General features: G+C 40.6%; 4 protein-coding genes, 1 non-coding gene and 1 pseudogene across 7 annotated transcripts; all 6 read right to left on the bottom strand.

Moving 5' to 3' along the window:
* Window positions 1–264: 264 nt before the first annotated feature.
* Window positions 265–3,326, bottom strand: LOC102702887. The gene is made up of 2 exons (XM_006662620.3): window positions 2,941–3,326; window positions 265–1,447 (listed from the first exon to the last, which is right to left on the bottom strand). The coding sequence occupies exon 2, from the start codon at window positions 1,409–1,411 to the stop codon at window positions 683–685; it is 729 nt and encodes a 242-aa protein (XP_006662683.1). The 5' UTR covers window positions 1,412–1,447; window positions 2,941–3,326; the 3' UTR covers window positions 265–682.
* A 2,549-nt stretch (window positions 3,327–5,875) lies between these two features.
* LOC102702605 (cytochrome P450 714C2-like) lies at window positions 5,876–9,950 on the bottom strand. The gene is given in 7 exon segments (XM_015842333.2): window positions 5,876–6,569; window positions 6,688–7,051; window positions 7,723–7,970; window positions 8,095–8,321; window positions 8,837–9,248; window positions 9,360–9,430; window positions 9,805–9,950. Coding segments are annotated over 5 exon segments (1,572 nt in total). The 5' UTR covers window positions 9,144–9,248; window positions 9,360–9,430; window positions 9,805–9,950; the 3' UTR covers window positions 5,876–6,143.
* On the bottom strand, window positions 5,939–6,021 carry TRNAL-CAA. Its single transcript has one exon. It is a non-coding gene; the product is annotated as a tRNA-Leu (tRNA).
* A 259-nt stretch (window positions 9,951–10,209) lies between the features above and the next one.
* On the bottom strand, window positions 10,210–13,227 carry LOC102715429 (cytochrome P450 714C3-like). Its single transcript, XM_015842365.2, has 5 exons — window positions 12,957–13,227; window positions 11,837–12,063; window positions 11,494–11,741; window positions 10,859–11,219; window positions 10,210–10,746 (listed from the first exon to the last, which is right to left on the bottom strand). The coding sequence occupies exons 1-5, from the start codon at window positions 13,225–13,227 to the stop codon at window positions 10,249–10,251; spliced, it is 1,605 nt and encodes a 534-aa protein (XP_015697851.1). The 3' UTR covers window positions 10,210–10,248.
* Window positions 13,228–13,883: 656 nt separating this feature from the next.
* LOC102702326 lies at window positions 13,884–16,121 on the bottom strand (annotated as a pseudogene).
* A 355-nt stretch (window positions 16,122–16,476) lies between these two features.
* LOC102715152 (2-hydroxy-6-oxononadienedioate/2-hydroxy-6-oxononatrienedioate hydrolase-like) lies at window positions 16,477–21,119 on the bottom strand. 3 transcript variants are annotated; one of them, XM_006663101.3, is made up of 7 exons: window positions 20,700–21,119; window positions 19,022–19,254; window positions 18,345–18,819; window positions 17,915–18,257; window positions 17,535–17,633; window positions 17,312–17,432; window positions 16,477–17,133 (listed from the first exon to the last, which is right to left on the bottom strand). In XM_006663101.3, the coding sequence occupies exons 1-7, from the start codon at window positions 20,717–20,719 to the stop codon at window positions 16,913–16,915; spliced, it is 1,512 nt and encodes a 503-aa protein (XP_006663164.3). In that variant the 5' UTR covers window positions 20,720–21,119; the 3' UTR covers window positions 16,477–16,912. The 3 variants fall into 3 exon arrangements, with proteins under 3 accessions (XP_006663164.3, XP_040384831.1, XP_040384830.1); XM_040528897.1 differs by having other exon boundaries at window positions 19,022–19,267; window positions 20,700–21,102; XM_040528896.1 differs by lacking the exon at window positions 20,700–21,119 and having other exon boundaries at window positions 19,022–20,221.
* Between the last annotated feature and the right edge of the window lie 643 nt (window positions 21,120–21,762).

Below are 21,762 nucleotides of genomic sequence, written 5' to 3'. Positions count from 1 at the left end.
TACCTTTCTTAGTCTGACGATCATGCGCACACGGCTAAAGCTGCCAACACACCCAAAGGGGAAAAAATAGCCTCTTTTCTCACCTGCTAATGCGAGTTAGGATCCCTCACACAATCAAATTACAAATATGAACATCATTACAAGTTGGTCAAATTTCGAAACAAGTAATAAAACCATATATCTAAACCAAACGATCTCTATTCACTGGTCTCTGTTTAACCACACCTATAACGGAGGCATCAACCAACTAGAGATACAGCGCATATTTGTTCACCACATGGTTGAAATATTTAAGCACATCATCTCCCAGTTCATATAAACAGAAAAGGCAACTGATCCATATGAGCAACATCCAGACGACCCAGACAGGAATAATTAACCATGATGAAAATGCAACAGATTCACTAGTACAACCAGACATCTACTCATTTCAGACTTACAAAGGTACATGGTCAAATACCACAACTCTAATAGTATAACTTAAACTAACCCAGCTAAAAGGAAGACTGACAAAAGCTACATGTATAACTTAAACTGTCTCCTAATTCTTTTGCATTACTACCTACATGTTCAGTTAGCAAAGTTAACCATATTGGCACAGGGCAACTGAATTGGTAGCCAAAAACTGCCCCAAAATGTTGTTCCCGGGCAGATCTTCAGGGTGTCATGATAGGCAGGCCTATCACTTATTCTCTTTAGCGAGTAAACACCTTGGACTCACCGAATCAAAGTCAAGCTTTCGACAAATGCTTGGGCTAAGCTGCACCACTTTAAGAGATCGTCTCAGTGGCGCATCTGGGCAAGCATCTGTGATGCCTGTAAGTAGAGGTTCTAATGAAGGGGTTTCACAGCTTCCAGGTGAACTAGAATCTACCAGATCCTTCCCATTTGTCTCTAGCACTTGATTTGAGATAATAAGATCAATAAACATCTTGCAGATCCGTTCAAGAAACTGATCATCCTCCTCGCAATCATCAAATTCATAACTCAACCTTTTAACAGGGTAATCACCTGAATCAAAACTTAGCTGCCTTCTTGAAGGAAGCTCTGGTGCCCTGATCACCTTCTTCTTTGGTGCACAAGCTACCTCCTCTGCTCCTGGTGCAAAAGGATCAAAGATGCTTTCACAAGGTGTCTGACATCCATATGAAGGATTTTCATCTGCAACCTTTATAGAGATAGAAGATTCAATTGCTTCATGCTTTGGTGAGGTAATGGCCTCAGCAACACCACTCTTGTTATTTTCATGATCACATACTATGCCAAGGGATTTTGCATCCTCCTTATTTTCCAAGGGAGCTTGGACAGAAGCTTCTTCACCCACACACTTCTCCATCTTTTTTACAACAGGGAAATCACAGTTTGAAACTAGTGAATTTTCAACAACATTTTTATCCACCCCTTGGTCCATTGGGAGTAATGTGTCCTGTGACTTGCAGATTAAAACCTGCAGCAAAATAAGAAATAGAAAAATTAAAAACCACAAATTACTCAGGACATAACAGAGAATGATTACCAAACAACAAGGGACACTCAAAAAGAGTCCAAAGCAGATCCTTCTGTCCCAGGAGATACTAAAGCAAAATAAGTGGTAATCGACAAGTGAAAGGGCATGTAGCCTAGTGGTTGCAGTGACCTGAGTAGCACCCAAGGTCAAATACCCTTGTCTAAAAAAAGTGGTAATCGACAAAACACTACTGCCCAAGTTATGCACTTGTTAGAAACTGAGTGAAATTATTAACATCATCTAATATAATAAAAGCCCTTTTTGTCAATAACAGTTTTTTTTTTTGTTGGGGCCAAAGTTCAAACTGTTCAGCCATCACTCTGAGTCAAGTATAAATACAGCAATATCACATTTTGGGAAAATTCCTTGTGTACACCTCCAAACTCAGCCAATCCCTTATATGCACCTCAAAAATACCTAATCCCTTATGTGCCCTCAAAATTTCATTTCGAACCCCTACCTATCCCTCCCATCATGCCTCCTTTAGTTTTGGTGTTAGTTTGCTTTGAAATGTCCATTGTGCCCATTGAGAGTGGAGGATATGAAATTTGAGTGCATAGTTGGCAGATTAGAAGTTGGTACACATTGAATTGTTGTTACATGATATGTGTTTTATGGTAGTAAAACTGAATAAACAGTGGATACAATTTAAAACAATTTTTTTAAACAAAAATCAGTGGATAGAAAATATAAAATAAATTTTGAAAAAAAAACAGTGGATATAGCTAGCTGACAGTACCCAGATCAGTTTTGCACAATAGATATAAAAGGCTAGTGTGAAAAATATGTACATGTCAATAACATGAGCATCCATTAAAAATATGCAATTAGTTTCATGGTAATACCATGTACACCAAATTACCATTTCCATATTGGCAAACCACAATACATTTAAACAAGTCAAATACTTTGTATATGGTCACATCACAGTACCATTTAAACACATAACAATCCAATTGACAAACTAAATAAATTAACAAGTACTTGTTACACCATAAGCACCATTGCCATACGAGTATATCAGTAAAACAACAACCATTCGTACACAGTATAAAACTTGACAGTAGCATTTCACTTCAGTTCAACAAAAAAACACAGAACTTAGCCACTCCATAAGCTAATTTGTCATTACCAAAACGAAACTCTGTCAGCTAATTTGATGACAGTACCTATCATACTAGCTAGCACATTAGTAATATAATAAAGGCATAACAAGATCGTAGCATTTGTCAGCTTTTTTTTTTTGTTGTATGGAAACAAAGCTGTATTCATTAGTCAATTAAGCTATTGGTTACTGGCTGCACATATCTGAAATGGAGCATAAGTAAGCATTCTGAAATATCTAAATCACGGCACTATCGTGGTTAAGTGAGAAGGCACCAGTGAATAACCAACCATGAATTTTTTAGGGAAGAGTGAGAAGTGGTTGCCACCTAGGGGAGCTAGAGACGCCGCTGTAGGGCTGGTGAGCCGGAGCCGGGGTCGCACGGTGGGGAGCCGGAGCCGTGGTCGCACGAGCTAGCCCCCAGCGCCGTAGCCCCCAGTTGGGGAGCCGCAGCTGCCTGGGATGGGGGAGGCCGGCGCCGGCGCCGCCCAACGGAATGTCACAAGAGGCCGCCCCCGCTCGGGCTGGGGACTGGGACCGCCGCCAGGGCTAGGGAGAGGCCGCCCTAGCCGCCGCCTGTGCTGGGGACCGTCGCCGCCGTCTCCCGTGCTGGGGAGAGGCCGCCGCAACCAGCCGTCCCCGAGCCAGCCGCCACCCGATCTGTCACCCCCAGCTTCAGTGAAGATGAGACGAGAGACAGGACAGGAGAGAGTTGGGTTGGTTATTCACTGGTTTGGATATTCCAATTTGGTCTCTTTTTTTTATCTAACAAGCTGTTATAACTATGCATCCACATATTTAACTTAGACGTGATGGGTACGAACGAGTATGTAAGAGTTTAAAATAAATCTTGAGAACACATGAGAGATTGAGTATTTTTAAGACGCATGTAAGGCATTGGCTGAGTTTGGAGGTGCTTACAAGGAATTTTCTCATGCATTCTTTTATTATTTAAATGCCGAATATGTGTTTTTAAACATATTGTAGACATCGAGAATAGTCCTATTGAGACTTGACAAATACAACGTTACACATTGTCTGCTAATTAAGAACCTAATCAAACCATTATAAGGACAGATTAAATTAAAGCACGCCTACAAAATCCTCCAGGTGTCTAAACATTGTAGTAGCTAGAAAAGATGATTTTATCCCTCACTTACAAACAAAAGAGATCAAGACTGAACAGATATGTAACCAACTTAACTATTCCTTATCAACAATAACAGAAATCAAACCCCAAAGTATAAGGGGAATGAGGTCCAATCTAACAAAGTGGGTGAGGAAACAGAACAAAGGTTGCTTCAAGTTTGCCAACCTGCAAAGTGGAATCATATGGTAAAAGAAGCAGATTTAGAGATTTAATAGGTGGAAGAAGTCGAAAAATCACATTAAAAAAAGAGAGGCAATACTAACTTAACCCTAACATGAGAAGTACAAAAGGTTACTTATTAGATCCGTTGGGAGAACAAGATTAAGCATCAGAAATTGTTCAGGAAATGGCAAAGCACACCTTTCAGCTTGGATTGGTGAAGATGGAGACTCGCTGCTCGCACCGCGCGAGATTTGGTTTGGGGGGGCGCCGAATAAGATGAGGCTGACACTTCCGCCGCCAGGGACAAATCCCCTATTAAAACAAGGGAACTTTTTAGATAACACCCTATAGAATGACTAATTTGCTAATGTCATTCCGATGCACGCTGAGTAAATAGATGCAGCCTCCTCATGTGAAAAACAAAAGAATCGATGGGTTGGGAAATAAAATAGCCAACGAGGGAGAATAAGAAAAAGGGCGGGAAAAATACGCGCGCGCGTAGCCTCGTTGCCGCGAAATAGGCGAGCTTATTATAATTTGGATGAAAATTACCATTCCACAATCGTAGTAGACAACTTTCCTTTTTCTAAAGGGATAAAAACAATTGCACTAATCTTTGGCAAATATCTATGGGTGCAAATTGAATCTCAAAATGCCACAAAATTGATCCACGTAACGAGAGGGAGAGCAAATAAGAAGGGGAAATATTATAGTACGGTCTACTGTCGACGGGATACGACTACGACGGCAGCGGCGACGGCTGCGATGACGATGAGATTCAATAAGTACTAATTGAGTATCAAATGTTACCACACTAGTATCACCTGGTACTAGTCCGGTATCAGATCTGATACCAACGAGGTATCGAAATTATCTCGTTCCAGTATCAGATCTGGTACCAATGAGGTATTATATTTGATACCTCATAGGAATCATCTCGTTTTCAGTATTAGATCTGATATCAATGAGATATCGTGTTTAATACCTTGTTAGAATCATCTCGTTTCAAAATGGAATACCGTATTGTAGCCATCCCCATCCCCAATAATAAGGAGAGAAAACAATGCTACACTGCTACCTCAACACCGCCGATTTGATTTGATCCGACACTATAGGAAGTTTCATAAAGCAACATGCATATCGTAAAATTCTATCATTTTGGTTTTTACGGTAAATTTATCTATTTTGATGATAATATTTATTTATTACAAATAAAGGTAAATCCATCTCTGTTGTACCTAAACTTCCTGCTTAATATGCTCTCTAAACACCTGTTCAAATATGTACAGTAAATTTAAATTTGCTAAAAGTAGAGGGTAAACAATATATAACAAGAGGATACCGAGGTCATGTAGCATTGGTTATGGCGGTAAGATGGCATCTAAAGTAGCGGTGAACATGGTGGCAGCGGCAACATGGATTAGGAAGAGGAAAAGATGGTAAAAAAGATGAATAAAAACCATAACCGTAGCCATTGTGTTATGTTAAGCTAAAATATGGTCTAGGCAATTCAGATTAAAAGATGATTTATTCTATTGCTACAAATAGCACATTTCAAATTTTATCACGCTAATTTTTTTTTAGAAATGAATTTTATCACGCTAATGTATGGTAATTTTTTCTTTAATAATAATACTCTTAATTACAAATCAAGATAAATATGTTAATGTTTCCTAAAAAACCTATTCCACAAATAACATATAAACATATTTAACAAAAGAGGAAGGTTATGCATCTACCTTATTTCGAAATGAGCATGTTACTTATTGTCAATCTTTGATACTATGGTTAAACATCTCATCAGTCATCAGAGATGAGAGACCTAAGTCCAAGTCCTTGATACTAATATTAAACATTTCATCAATCATCACAGGCTAGTATGTGCATACAACTACAGAAGCAAGATGAAGATGACTGCAGGCTATGAAAGAATAAAACAATAAAACTATGAAAGAATAAAACAATTAAAAAGAAAATGATGAAATACTCAATTAAAAGATTTCTGTCTAAAAATTGTCAGAAGTGGGATTTGAACCCACGCCCTCATCGAGGACCAGAACTTGAGTCTGGCGCCTTAGACCACTCGGCCATCCTGACATTTCCACTTAAAATATGCTAATCTTTTACTACTACAGAACGCAAATTTGCACTCCACGGATATTCAGATAGCTACACCAATGGGAAGCACAGAGCTTTATACATCTGAAAATAATTGCACATCAGAGCTCCCTGAAAATCAATGGGACACCTTCCCCAGGCTCGATAGTGAGCCTGAACGCAGGGCAATGCACATAGTTTGGAGAAAGCGTGAATTCAAACTTGGACAGCAGGAGTGACAGAACAACCTTGAGCTCAACAATGGCTAGATTCTGGCCGGCACATGTCCGGACCCCAACGCCGAAGGGCATGTACATATGAAGGGGCTTGCAGGCTCCTGCTATGCCGTTGGCAAACCTGTCTGGATCAAACTTGTCGGCACTAGGACCCCATACAGAAGGATCCCGGTGAGCCATTGCGATCGGGATCGAGATGTTAGTCCCTTTTGGTATGTCGATGCTGCCAAGTTCGATGTCATTCAGAGCTTCCCGAACGACGAAAGCAGCTGGCGGGTACAAGCGGAGCGTCTCATGGATCACCATTGTCAGCTGAAACAAGCATCATTAACACACAACCGTTAGCTGCGGCTAGTATTTTGCTGCTTTAATCTAATGAACAATTGCTTTCTCTTCTATTACAGGAAGAGAATCAGAGGAGAAAGCATACCGTTTTCAGTTTCCGTAGCATGTTAAAATCTAGTGGTCTCCCTTGACAAATGTCAAGCAATTCAACCCGGGTACGGGACTGCCATTCATGGTGTGAAGCTAGAAGCATCAAACACCATGCAGCCGTGGTCGAGGTTGTCTCATGCCCTGCGAAGTAGATGCTTTTGCAGTTGTCGACAATGAAATCCTCACGTGTGCATGAAGTGAAGGGGCCATCCTTAGAACCCTGAATGATGGCGTGCAGGAGACCCTTGTTCGCTGTGGTTGGTGAATCATGTTCATATTTCTTTGCTATGTTTAAAATGAGGGTACGGATGCTACTATCCAGATTCCAGATCTCTCTATTGCTCCTTGTTGGTAAATACCTAGCCAGTCCAGCACAACAATAAAGGAAAAATCCTTAAATAATTAACCAATTACAATAAGATGATAAAATATGAGAAACCACCTATTAATCCCATGAGTTTGTTACTATTTCCAAAACCTCATGGATGTAATGTTCATATAATTGTGTAATGGTTTCTATCGGAAAATACATGTTACATAACTCTCTTGGATCTACTATCGTGTTTCACGGTTTCTAGATAAAAATGTTAGGCTTTATATCTGTTTAGAATGATGCACGTGCACGAGAACTGACAAATTGCAGGTATATGATATTAACCCTATATGATATCAGACCAAAATGAGAAATGTAAGTTACCCTAGAGAAAATAGAGGCTGTATATTTCTCTCCCCATAAAAAGTCAATCTGATACTGGAGCAAACCAAGAACCGTAACATATATTTTCTGAGTTGTAATGATTTGAGAAAATCAATGTCCATTCTTTGCTTTGGATCCGAGTAAGCTAGTTGCATATTGAAAACGGAAAAAAACTAAAAAGAAAACAAAAATACTGTTCAGAACAAAGTTCCAAGCACATGTGCTCAACAACAGAATTTGAGTTCAGTGACTGTATTTCTTTTGAAGTCTTAAATATTCTAAATATGAGAGACACACTATTATATGTGTCAATGTGTAGTTTCTGCAACATACCTACTTCCAGGAACACCAATAAACATATTTTGTTTTGCCATTGTTGTCTGAAGTTGCTGTATTTTTATGAAAATCTCCTTGCCTTCACTAAAGCTGCTTCCAAAACAAGCCCTTGATATGACATCAGCTGAAAAGTTTCTCAAGAACTCATCAACCACAATCTCTGCACTGCCTCCCCTGTCCTCAACATCGTTTTTCCACAAGTTCAACATTGGCACTGCAGCCTTCATCATCAAATTCACCATTCCCTATGGATGTTGTTTTAACAACAAATTTAGTTTTAGTACATGCAACATGTAGTAAATTGCTCCAGAAAATATTGTTCTTGGACAGATACATGGCCTGCAGACATAAGTATCAAAATTGAATTACCTTAACCTTGTCCATGAAGAGTTCAGGTGCGATCGCCTTTCTCTGGTGTACCCATAGATCACCATTTTACGTCAAAATTCCCAAACCAAGAAGAGCTCCACGCTCTTTTTGCAAGAAGCTAGGCTTCCCGACATCCAAAGACTTGCAGTTGGCCAGCTCCTTCACAATGTTTGGATCAATCACACTTAAAGTTTGTATGCTTCCGGTGGAATACATGTAGATGGGGCCTAAACAACATCAATGTTTCAGGAACACACGAGCTTTAGTTTTAAATACGAGATGCAGAAGGCATCTGTCCATGTTATCAAAAGGAAAAAAAAAGCACAAGTCTATAAATGGTTATAGACCACACAACAAAATAATTTTCAGTAATTTAAATATCTTAATAGCTTAAAATGAGAGAAAAAATGAGACCTTTTGACAAAATGAATATGAAACTGCAGGAAAGACCATGAGCTATCCATAAACAGGCCCTACTAAAAAACCATCTTTCGATGGTTGCGGAGAAAACTACCATCTGAAAATACAAAAGGACCTAAAACATTCTGATTATAAGTTTGTGTCCCCCCAAAATAAAAGCAATCCTGTCATGTGAGAAAAAAGAGATATTTGGAGGAAAACAGGTCAATATCAACATTCCTTTAAAAAGAATCTAATGAATTGCATTTAACATCAAACGTAAAAGAGTCTAACAAACTTTCTTTTAATAAAGCTATTAAGCAGTAAAAGTTTCTTAACATACCGTAAACTCTGCTCCAGTGGAGGAAGTAAGGGAAAAGAGTAGCCACATAATTTGAGGAAACCCGGTCACTAGTCCCTGCTTCCTGTTCCTGCACAGACTTGGTCAGTTGCTGGATTCTCCTCATCTCTGGTATGTTTCCAAAGAGAAAAGAAGGCTTGGGACCCTTCACTCCTTGGCTCCTCAGTTTCTGCCTCAACCGCTCTGGTCTTAGCCACAGAATGGTGTACAGATAGGAGAAGAGAAGGATACAGAGGATGACCGGAGATAGAACCGGTAGCCATTGCAGCGACGAGAAGAATAATTCCATGTGTGTGAGACAGAGAGATAGAGATTAGATGTTCATAATACCATTCATATTCTGACATATATTTGATGGGTGATACATGTCCATGTGTGCAGCTGGGGCCTGAAACTGAAAACGTACAAAATTGCGAATAAGCTCACCCACTCTGTAGTTTTTTAACACATGTATAAACCATAAAACACTGCAAATTTACTAATATACAGGAAAGAAAACACAGACCTTTCAGGGAATCATTGTCAGCTTGCAATAGCAAAGTATTCGCACCATGTCATGACAAGAATAGGTCGGGACTGAATCAATATATCTTCAAGAAATGAGATTCTGGGCAATAAGATAGTACAGCTAGCAAAGGGCTTTCTTTTTTTGCCGGGTAGGCTAAGATAGCCTACCAAATATATTAAGACTGGGAGCAAAGGGCTTTCCGCAGCAAACAAAAAAACTAAGACTTTTGGGCATGAAGTTGCGCGATAGTTTAGTCCCCCAAAATGAAACTCTAGAAGACTAGAAGCTGGATTGGAATAGTACAAAGAAATCACCAATTGGTTGGTTCAAGAAGTAGAGGTTTGTGCTAAGAGCGGAGATTGCTTTCATTCCCCGCCCGAACCCTAAAAATTCTGAAGGCTTCACTTAACTCAGATGAGATGAGTGAGGTGAGGGCACGCACCGTGGCATTAACGCCGCGGTCGACAGCTCTGAAATCTGACGCAATTCCATGAGAAGACCATAGTGAATTATTGATTGATGGGTTATCACCACCACCAGGAGACGAGAGGATGAGGAAACCGTTTTGATAGAGCGGCGTACGTTCCAGAAAAATACTGACTGATGAGTGCTTGTCTGTTTCACTACCAAAAGATATGGTACTACCTTCTTTAAACGTTTCAGGTTATAAAAAGTGTTGGTTTTTTATATTTGTATAACTACTAATAAATTTGATATATAAAAAATAAGTAATTTTATTATTCTTAAAATAATAAAGATGTACCATATTTTATAGCATAAAATTTGATACTTCTGAGTACTCTTGTATCTATAGGTATTTTTTTAAAAAAAATAGTAAAATCACCCTTATAAAACATATAGTTGTTTCTGCAATGAATCTAGAAAATCATATAAATAGAGGGGTAGTACATTTCCTTTGGTTAGAATCAACGCACTTATAAGTGCTGAAATCAAGTCTTGCTGTCTGTGTGCTGAGAGCTGAGATGAATCGACCGTCCAGGCCCAGCTGTATAAACAAGTGGCGGTACGTCGGCGACGGCGAGAAGGCGAACTTGCTCAGCAGCCTGGCCAGCACCACCTTCAGCTCCACCATCGCCAGGTTCTGCCCGATGCATGTCCTCGGCCCGTGCCCGAACGGCACGTACATGTGCGCCGCTCTGCACGCCGCCGCCGCCACGCCGTTCGCGAATCGCTCCGGCCGAAACTCGTCGGCGTCGGCGCCCCAGGCGTCCTTGTCCAGGTGCAACATCAGCCTAGGCACCTGAACGATGGTGCCACGAGGCACGTCGACATCGCCGAGCCTCACGTCGTCTGTCAGGGCCTCACGCATCATCATTGACGCCGGAGGGTACAGCTGGAGCGTCTCCTGGATCACCATCGTCACCTGCATTTCCAACATCAATATCAACTGTCAAGTTGCAGGATGAACAACGTAGTTGATTAGTTTCTGTCAAGTTGCAGGATGAACAATGTAGTTTAGGTTGTTCATTGCTCACGATCTTTAGCCGGCGAAGGGCGTCGCCGTCCAAGGGTGTTCTTCCCCGGCAAACCTCCATTGCCTCAGCCCGGGCGCGTTCCTGCCATTCAGGGTGCGTGGCGAGTAGCATCAGGCACCAGATGGCGGTGACCGCCGTGCTCTCGTGCCCCCCGAAGTAGATGGTCTTGCAGTTTCCGACGATGAAGTCCTCGGCCTCTGCAGCGCTGCGACCATCCTGCGCGCCATCGATGATAGCGCTCAGAAGGCCGTTGTGTGGATCTTGGTGATGGCGGTGTTCCTTTGCGACTTCCAGGATCAGTAACCGGACTTGTTCATCCAGCGTCCGTATTTCTTGGTTGCTCTTCGTTGGCAGGTATTTCCTGCAACAGTAATATAGCATGAACCATTTTAGAAGTCGTGATCACATATATCTGTCACTGTGACATGTAATAAGTATCATGTTTAAACAAGAACAACGATTTAAAAACAGTTTATAGTGAGGTTCTCTCCCAATTTCTACCTACTACTCTCAAATTAAAAAGGAGTATACATAAAGACTCCTGGTTAATATATTGTAAGACGCACGTAGAGGTTCTCATTTCAAAGGGATTTCAAACTGTTCTCTTTTCATTGTGACTAATTTCATTTACTCACCACAGTGCAGACAAGCCAACAAACGCATCTTGTTGAGCAATTGCTTTTTGGAGCTGCCTAAGCTTGCAAAATATCTCTTCTCCTTTTGTGAAGCTACTTCCAAAGCAGGCCCTGGCAATTACATCTGCTGACAAGTTCCGCAAGTAATCATCAACAACTATTTCCCTACATCCTCCTGAATCGTCGATCATGCATTCCCATGCTTCTAACACTGGACCAGTTGCATCCTCAATCAGCTGTATCATACCCTGCATGCATTCAAATAAATATTGCAATCATGCATGATACAAAGTCTAAGGTTTTCGGTCCATGAAAATTATAAGCAATCACACTTCAATGGTACCTTAATCTTCTCCACAAAGAACTCTGGTGCAATGATTTTCCTCTGATAGGCCCACTCATCGCCATTCACTGTAAATAAACCTCCTCCAAAGAGGGCCTTGCGGGATTTCTTCAGATAAGTAGGCTTACCAAGCTCTGATGGTGTCCAACGGCCTAGGTCCTTTACCATATCTGGGTGAGAAACTTGTAGTATCTCCATAGCTCCTGTTGAGTACAGGAACACTGGACCTGGTCAAAATTCACATGTTAAGAAGAACTTGAAATATGTATTCCCTCATATTTGACATGAATATAGGGAAAATGATACGACAAGCACAGTATTCTAAGATTGAATTCATATGCAAAACTAATGTCTCAAAGCAAGCAAATAATAAATATGATAGTTATTGTATAAAAGGCCCTAAGCAGATGAGATCTTGCTTACGAAATAGTTAGTCAGTTCAACACAAAACAAAAGAAAGCATATAAAATTAGTGTGTGGAAATTTTAATCACTGGTCAACTACTGAATCATTTATGACTGTCAAGAGTTGAAAGGCTATTATTATATTAAGCTGTAAAGGGCCCCATGATCTAAGTAAGTTATTCATCAATACTTATCAATCTGACAAAAAAAATTAGCAATGCTCAGTACAGCATGTTGGGCTTGTTTAAGAACTGAAACACAGTAGCTTCCAATGGAACTTTGTAGGACAGTAAATGGAAACCACAATGTAATAAAATAATATCAAAGAAACTTTTGAAAAAAAGATTATATTTATTTTAAAAACGTGTGATGATACCATTTCTTCGAAAATGGCTGTTCATAGAATTTGATATCCTACTAACAGTTGAAAAGGAGTAAAAACAGGAGACCTTTAAAAAGTATTATGATTGCCCTCCAAATCCCTACTAAATGATCAAATCAGGCTTATAAACTAGATCTTTAATAGGAGGGACATTTTGGGGCCCTGATTCTCCATGGCAATTCATTAATTCACTTATAACAGTTGTATGGGATCACTAATCTCCAATATATGCCATTATTAAACATCAGGATCCGATCATCAGTCTGATCTACTCATGGACAAATGAGTGAAAGAGCCAATCATGGACAAAGTTAAGAAACACTAGAATACATACCATAAGTTTCCCTCCAGAGAAAGAGATGTGGGAAGAGGGTGGAGATGTAGTTGTTGGTGCCTTGCTTGTGCGAAACCTTGAGCTCTTGTTGGATTCTTTTCATCTCCCTGGTGTTGCCATAGAGCAAAGTAGGCTTGGGACCCCTTATGCCTTGCTTCCTCAACATCTTCCTTATCTTCACAGCTCTCGGCCATAGGATGTTGCACAAGTAGAACAGAGCAAAGCTAACAAGTATGACAAGAACACCAATGAGTGCAAACAGTTTCTCCATGAAGGATAGGGACCAGAGAGGCAAAGTATTTATGTCAAATCTTCAGACATCTACATTAGGTCTTCCATAGACTAGCTTTATATATTTGTTTGACACCTCTAGCATGTGGATCTTTTGTTTGACCTTTTCTTCAGCAGCTGATTGTTTTGTAGGTTGCTTTCACATATTGGGATTAACTAACAATCAGCTAAGACCTTCCGGTTCATGATAACACGAATTCAATAAGTATATTACTAAAATAATATTATATTGAATCCCCAGTTTACCGATGAAAATTTAAGAATCAACCTTAAGTTGTCATCCTGTGCTAGGCCTACTGCATTATGCAACAACCTAGTTTGGTTACCGGAAGCATTTCAGGAGAAAAAAACAATATACCATGAATTAGTAGATAGTAAAACAATTACCTCACTGCTAAATATTAGACATTTTCTTTTTGTAAAAGGAGGCGTGTTCAGTTTCCAAAGTTCAGACAACAAATTTGAGGCACAAACCAATGAAACCTACACATGAGCTTCAAACAATAGGAGAAAAAAATTACCTCTCTACTGGGCTCTAGGTAAACTTCTGACAGAAACCATTGAATGCAAATGGAATCTTCTCTTCCATGGTGATTTAAATATATATGGCAACAACCAACAACAGAAGGAAACATAGGACATCCAATGACACACATATATTAAACAAACATCAGGTATCAATACACATATTGCTGGACTGAGCAAAGTCGACGAAAAAAGTGGGCACTAGAATTGTTTTACAACACTCAACCGGTCATTGCAGCAACTACAACATTTGAATTTTTTTTAAAAAAATTTACAGAAACGTTACTGTAAACAATCATGAGCCACCATATAGTCTGTCATCAGATATACCCGCGGGACATTCTAGAACATAGACCACCAACTTCTTTTGGTGTCTACATGTACCACAGTGGCACTTGGGGATCTACAGTACGGTTGCCTTCTACCAATCCAAGGAGGATTTGTAAAGCATAAAACTAGAGCTAAACCAACAAAGCTTACAACTGGAGCAGCTGCAACAAAAAACCATCCACTGTGCCTGTGTGCCCTGTTTGGTTGTTCTGCAGCCCGAACACTGCATTCACTTGAAATAGTCTCTCCCACTGCACCAATAGCCATATGACGAGTTACTTCGAGCTCTGGTTCATCAGAAATTTCATCCATGCTTTCCTGGAGATGGGTGTGATCCACAACCTGGATGTCTCTTTCATTGGTTGTAGCTCGCTTGGACCTTTCATATTCTGCATCATCTGTAGGAAGCTCATATCAGCAGATAGGACATGTATTCCTAAAACCAAGCCATGGCAAGATGCACGATGAATGATATAGATGCGTGCATGGTAGTTGTTTTGCTCATGCTCGGATAGGAATTGGGTCTTTGCAGACTGGACAGATCACATCACCATTTGTCTGATAGCCTGTGGAAATAATCACAGAAGGAAGATTTTCAACAAAGGATGTTGCAGCTGGCGGAGCTCCTCTTCTGGAATTGTTGTCCTCATCAAATTGCTCAAGGAGCATCTCAAACTGCCTTGCATCAACATAATCACCTGGGTTCCCAACAAAAGTTGTCCTGATTTGTGACCCTTCCATGTCTTCTATCAAGTTAGTCATATTTGCTCTTTGACATACAGTCATACTCCAATTAAATACATCTTCGGATTCGTCCTCACTCAATCCACTCAACTAAATATCACGTGATTGCTGCTGGTGATGGATCATGATGTCAACTGCTTCACTGAAATCAGAATGCTCCGATTGCACGTCTTCTTGGTCATCTGAATCCAACTGATCTAGTCTAGCATTCATGGGATCGATATTGGTATCTGTGTTGGCATAGCTGTCATTGTCAAGTTGAATGGAAATCCTCCTGGTTGTCACACTATGTTGGTCTAGGGAGTTATCTAAATCACCACCATAGTCACCAAAACTGATGGTTGATTCAATTTCACCAAACACAGAATCAACATAATTGGGGCCATCACTCTCATCATCGGAAGCATGCCATCTTTGAGAACGGTTTGGTGTCGAATTATACGACACATTTTGCGGCACGACCGATGAAGAATCGGTATCTCCTTCACGACCTTGCCTCGCTAAGTTGATCAGCTGAGAGAACTCCTACGAAAACGCATCCTCGATGGAATCAATACTTGCAGTCCTGGATCTCCGCCTTCTTCGTGCCATGTGCCGAGAAGTGCTGGTTATTTCATCATCGACATTAAGTACTGTGGACTTGCAGTCCCTGCATATGGCTAAAGCTTCAAAGGTATCATTGACCTCAGCATCCAAAGCAAATGGTCTTGTACAAACTAGGCCTGAACATCTGGTTGTGTGGGAACCGGAGAATAATTCCCAGCGTGTCTCTGATGATCAGGCATGGATAAAAATTGAACAAGCAAATAGGACACGGTGGGGTTGGTCAGCAATGCGGCAGGAGGTGGTCGAGGTAGACCTGCAAAAGAAATGAAAAGAAAAGAAATTGTGTTGCTAAGATGTTGTCGCATGTCATGTGATGAACAAATTAGAAAGAGGAATACCTAGGCTAGGAAGAGATTGCAGATCGAGGAGAAGAAGTGCGAAACAAGGAAGCTACCTTGTGAAGCGTTAGTGCAACAGATCGAGCATCCGGTTTCTCAATCTCCCTTCATTGAATCCAGGTAGGATTGGAGCTAGGGTAAGGAGGAGGGACCTGGACTGGATCACTAATGGACGGGTTGATGTGATGCAGTGCAGGCGATCGACGCCAATCTTCAGCTGGAAATGGAATCACTCCGCTGTGGATTTGGGGATTTTTTTTCTTTGGAGGTTGGTTGGTTGGTGAAGTTCAGAAGAGGAGTCGCTGGAAATGGAATCACTCCAGAAGAGGAGAGGAAAATGAAGACGAGGACGAAAGGGTTAGCCTCCTCTGTCAGGTGAGTCTATACCCCTCTGCCTGATGGGCCCACCAGCAAAACTCATCCATCGAACTCGAACCGATTATTACTCACTAGATTTACTATTCTCCCGTTTAACTGCGTTCTTTTCTTATTCACACTTTTGGATTTGATCATTCTTTTTATTTATAAAAATTTCACAATTATTAGTTACCTTATTGTAATTTATTTTATCATTAAAGATATTTTAAACATGCTTTATAATTTTACACAGTTACATAAATTTTTTTAATAAGATGAAATGTTAAATGTAGATCCAAATATCTAATGGCGTCCAATTAAAAAAGAAGAATCAGAGGAACAAATGCATTGTCTGAATCAACTGTGTGTATGCTCCTTGCTGGGATTATCATCAAAGTATCAAACTGGATTTTGTTGCTAGCCCCTATATCCTGTAAGTAATGGTAAACCACCAAGTCGATTCTCTCTGAATCAACACATACGTGCACCGCAGGTTTCCAGCAACATACAACAGAGATGAATTCGTTTCTGAAAACACCATATGTGATATATGGAGCTCTAATTTCACACAAAATGAGAAAAAAAGGGCAATCCAGTGAGTTCTTCACTATATACTTTCCTATATATATACATAAAGGTATACTGCTACTACATGACCAATTCGGCATGCTTATCATGTTTTTTCCTCTTTCACTCAAACCACTCTTGTATCTCAAGTTTCAAGTCCAACTCTCATCTGCTTCTGTACGTACTGGGACACTGATTTCATACAGCTGCTTGGAACACTTGATCTTGTTCGTTGGCTCTTCCAAAAGCTTTTCTTAGGAACCTTTCAATAACAGACACGAATTCTTCAGGTCGTTCCTCCTGGGGCAAGTGACCACAATTCTTGATCACCTCAAATTCTGCACTAGGTATCGCACGTGCTACGCGCTCGGTGTTCCAACGAGGAACAAGGCGATCAGTGTCTCCACTCACGATTAGCACTGCGATGGTAAGACACATAGATCATTCAGAAAGTAACATCCTTTATGAACCATGTGCAAGATAATTCCAACTACATCACATCTAGACTTATAAATAAATGCAAACATGGATAATAAGTAGTATTTCACTTATGTATATATCATCAAAGGAGCACAAAAGAAGTGTGTATATGAAAACCTGGGCATGAGATCTCAGAAAGCCTCTCTGAGATTGGCACTTTTGATGTGGATGTAGAATCCATGATCATGGATACAGTGTACTCCAAAAGAGCCATCTCCCATCCTCTGAATCTTAATGGCTGAAGAGATAACATAGCTTTTAGTTTTTGCATAAAACAACATAGTAAGTACATACTACTGAGCATCCGATAGTTGCTGAGTTTTCAGAGACAGATAATCACCTTAGTGTAACCTTGAATGACATGATCAGTCACTTTGCTTGGGTCGTACCATGCATTGCGGACAGCCAATATACCAAATTTATCCATGATCAATCTTACCTGTCACAAAGATCAATCAAGAAAAGAATGCAACCTGATTGTTTTTTTCAATGCATAAAGAATTGCTTGTAAACTGTAATAGCCTGATATACAGTGAGGCAGTTAGAGTTGATTAAAGTTTCTTCTTTCAAGTTGAGTTTATTCATCTTTACTTGTGTTGATTTGTTTTAGATAATGAACTTGTATTGATGCATTTACTACCCCTAGATAACTAAAGTACATTGAAGAGACTATGAACTAAAGCATTAGAATTTCCTTTTCCTTTTAAATAAAAAACTTACCAGCATCACTCCTAATGATGATTGAAGAACAGCAACAGCAGCTTTACAATACAGAGATCGAATCAGGCCACCTATTGCGCTAATCGTATTCATAAGAAACCCTGCAGTGCGCAAGCATAGCTCAAGGAATCCTTCCCGGATCCTATTGAATGAATTTGTAGGCAAATTTGAGCCACTAGAATCGTTCTTCTTCTGCCATTCTTGTTCAGCTGAACCATACTCCTTCACACCTTTCCTCTTGAAAACTGGCACGGAAATCGCTGGTGCAACCAGCACAAGTGCAGCTACCCTTTCTGGCGCCTCTAAGTATGCATCCACTGCTACAAGGCAACCAGCTGAGTGCCTGAAACCCAAACCATCACACTTTTTTCATTTATCAGATTAAGTAATGAACACAGATAGAACATTATATGTTGTGCTGCAACCATACCCGACAAAGACAACCTTGTTGGTACCAAGTTGGTCAATGAATGCCAATGTGGCCATGACTGAGAAGGCCATGGAGTAGGGGTTGAGAGGTTTAGTGTCATCAGCAGACCAGATGGTCCGGGACGTCAGACCAAAAGCAGGCCGATCAAAGGCAAGAACTTTGGCACCAGCAATGCGGGCTAGAGGGCGCATGATGTGGTTCCAGGAGAAAACTGAAGAGCCAAAACCATGCAATAGCAGTATTGGCAAACCAATTCGGTTTTGGTCAGCATTTGTGATGGCAGAGTCAAGAGATTGGTCGCTGGAATCCTCATGGCTGCAAACCTTGTGGTGGACCCTGACGCCATTGATCTCGTAGAAGCTGCTGTCTGGGTCGGCAAGGGCGTCCGGGTCAAGGAGATCATCCTGGTCGATGCCAGCCACACTCCGGCGGCGCCGCCGCCGTGGTGGCATCTGAGCACTGTCTGGAACTGAACCTGCATTAGTTGTAGAGTTTAGTAGTGCCAAAGCTGCGCTGCTAGTTTTAGAAAAATTCCAGCTTTTGGTGCTAGTTTTCGCCAGCCATTATAAATGAGGAAAATCACATATTCTGCATACAGAGACCATATCAAGGTCACACATCCTATTTTAAGATCTATCCAAATGCTGTAAATTTTTCACAAGGGAGAAGATTGTTACCGGGGAACTCGGCAGAGGCAAAGGCTGGGGGAGGACCAATGAGCCGGCGAGCACGGGGGCTGCAGGAGAAGGCAGAGGAACGGAGAGGGTGTGGAGCTGGGGGTGGGGTTTGGATGGAGGGTGGGAGATGGAGCATCTGCATTGACTTGATCAACCCCAGGGCAGGAAGCTCACATTGTGAGGACTCGAGAATTGCATGGGTCCCAACCGAAGAAGCAAACTGGAAAATCAATCTGCATCCACACACTGCAAATTTGTTCATGTTGGATAACAACAAAACCTTGAGCGAAAATGCGAAATGCTTATCAAACAAAAAGGTGCTAGCATATTGCATGCTACCATGCTTGGCTCATACTCCTTGAAAGTAACAACATTAAACAAGAGTAGGATGAAAAGATGACCAAAGCAGAAAGGAACACTTCAGCATGTCCAGTACTAAAATGTATGTGTAGCCCATTTCAAAAGAAAAATTGTGGAGCCATTATAGGAACATGGGGCAGTATAATGAAATAGTGGATGTGTAAATAATAGAATGGAAAATGGAAATCATTTTAGAACTTTGCAGAGAAAGTGTAGAACTAAAAAGCATTATGGATTTTCTATCTTCAGCAAAAGTATGTTTGAAGTAAATTATTCAGTCATTCCAGGTAGAAACTTGGACTTGATCAAACTAACTGCAAAGACAAGAAAGTTACAATTGTAGACACGTCGCAAAAGATTTGTAGTGTGCTTCCTAAATTATAGCGCTGTCATAATCAGTGGGCAATAAAAATATCCGGTCTTAATCTCACTAGAAAATATCCAATCTTGAAGACTTGAAGCAAGCAAAACAACTGTGAGTTAAAAGGATAAGAATCATTCGAGTACAGAAAAAAATGATATTAAAGGTTGGTTCTAGTAAACCTAAAGGGCATGTATAAGATCTGAGACAATTATTATCTCCCTTGCACTATAGACCATGAATTAAATGAAAGTTACACTCATATACTACTAGTAGGCTAGTAGTTTTGTAAAAGGGCAATTGCATAACTGATCCTATTTTCAAGGCGAACTACGGAATTGAACCTTCTTTTCAACTTTGCAGATTTAACCCTCTTTTTAAAAAATGAAGCAACTGATCAACCATGTTCCGTGAAGGACATTTAACGGTGTTAAATGAAGTATAACTTGACTTATTTGCCCTTGCTCATTTGACCCTATTGTATGTCAATTTTTAGGAAATATATGTAAAGATTTAAATATATGTTATGGTATTTGATATTTATTTGATAGATTTGAGGCTAGTTTGATATATATAATTTCAAATTCAATAAATTTGAACATAAATTAATATATTCTAAATTTAGTATTTATTTGATAGATTTGAGGTTAGTTTGATATATATAATTTTAAATTCAATAAATTTAAATTAAACTAATAATTAAATTCGAAATTCGGTATTTATTTGGTAGATTTGAGGTTAATTTGATATATATATATAATTTCAAAACTTAATTGAATTATAAGAAGATTGCACATGCTAATCAATTCATTAACAGTTTCATTACTAAATTAAGCATTCAGTGTATGTGAATTTTTTGAGATTCTAACAACTTGATTTGAATCAGTTTTGATCTCTTTGACGGCAGAAAATAAAATGAAACAATATAATGCCCTGGAGATCGATACCAAAATCCACCTTATCTCTATTACGTTCATTGATTCCGCTGAGAGAGATAGAAATCTGAGTGTTCGGTCGGTGCAGAGCCATGGCGGCGACGGCGGCGGAGCGCGTGGTGGGCGACGGCGGCGGAGCGCGTGGTGGGCGCCGGCATCATGGGCAGCTGCGCGGCGCGCCTCGTGCGTGTGCTGCTCCTGGAGTGGCTCGACCTGCTCCACCGCCAGGGCTCGTCGCACGGCGAGTCCTGCGGCGTCCGCGCCACCTACGCGCAGGCGCACTACCCGTCCGTGGTCCGCCTCGCCGCGCGCCTCTGGGACGACCCCAGCGCGACGCCGGGATGCCGGCGCCTCCTCCTCCCCCCGGACGCCGCCGCCTCCTCCCCCAAGCCCGACGCCGCCTCCGCCGCAGCCCCCTCCTGCCCCTGCCCGATGCAGTGTGAGATAGAGAGAAGGATGTGAGATAGAGAGCAGGAGCGTAAAGTCCATTCATAATAAAAATGTATTTTTTTTATTTCATTTACCCTAAACCCTAACGACATATATCAACGAGGGTCAGACGACCACTTTGTTTTATAAAAGGATGATCAAATCTGCAAAGCTAAAAAAGAAGGGTCAATTTCGTAGTTCGCCTCTAAAGTAGGGTCAGATATGTAATTGTCTCTTTTGTAAAACGTATGTCCTACGTCCCATCCTTTTACTTCGGTTTATGCTTATAAGCCAAAATTTAAATTTTTAACTTTAAAATTAGAGTAGATTTTGGAGTTTTTCATCTTACTTTATTTTTCAGCCTTAGTTTTTATCACTAAGAACATGCATATAAAAGTTTTATTAACAAATTATTTTTTATTTACAAATATAATATTTAGCCTTTTTCGTAAGAAAGCCAAACAATCACCCCACTGGTCTTTTAGTCTTTTGTTGGCAAAGTCCATATGGCCTGGCAGACCGCGCTTAAATACGACTTATTATTGCCTTTGTAAATACCTTAACAGTACCAGATTCTAGAAAATGCTAGCAGAGCATCAGTAAGCCCGGTCCCCTCTGTTGTGTGGAAATTGTAGGGTTGTAGCTGCAGCGTGCGA

Source organism: Oryza brachyantha, chromosome 11 (assembly GCF_000231095.2).
Source record: "Oryza brachyantha chromosome 11, ObraRS2, whole genome shotgun sequence".
Classification (NCBI taxonomy): domain Eukaryota; kingdom Viridiplantae; phylum Streptophyta; class Magnoliopsida; order Poales; family Poaceae; genus Oryza; species Oryza brachyantha.
This window is presented reverse-complemented; position numbering and strand designations above follow the sequence as displayed.

What these genes read in the sequence shown, in the direction of transcription:
- LOC102702887 (XM_006662620.3), bottom strand. Translation starts at nt 1,411, where the DNA reads ATGGACCAAGGGGTGGATAAAAATGTTGTTGAAAATTCACTAGTTTCA.
- LOC102715429 (XM_015842365.2), bottom strand. Translation starts at nt 13,227, where the DNA reads ATGGAGAAACTGTTTGCACTCATTGGTGTTCTTGTCATACTTGTTAGC. An exon ending in TCTCTGGAGGGAAACTTATG is followed by an intron (nt 12,064 to 12,956) that starts GTATGTATTCTA and finishes AATTTTGACCAG; the next exon opens with GTCCAGTGTTCCTGTACTCA. An exon ending in TCTTTGTGGAGAAGATTAAG is followed by an intron (nt 11,742 to 11,836) that starts GTACCATTGAAG and finishes GAATGCATGCAG; the next exon opens with GGTATGATACAGCTGATTGA.
- LOC102715152 (XM_040528896.1), bottom strand. Translation starts at nt 19,355, where the DNA reads ATGCAATATGCTAGCACCTTTTTGTTTGATAAGCATTTCGCATTTTCG. An exon ending in TGCCTCTGCCGAGTTCCCCG is followed by an intron (nt 18,820 to 19,021) that starts GTAACAATCTTC and finishes CAACTAATGCAG; the next exon opens with GTTCAGTTCCAGACAGTGCT. An exon ending in AACAAGGTTGTCTTTGTCGG is followed by an intron (nt 18,258 to 18,344) that starts GTATGGTTGCAG and finishes TTTGGGTTTCAG; the next exon opens with GCACTCAGCTGGTTGCCTTG.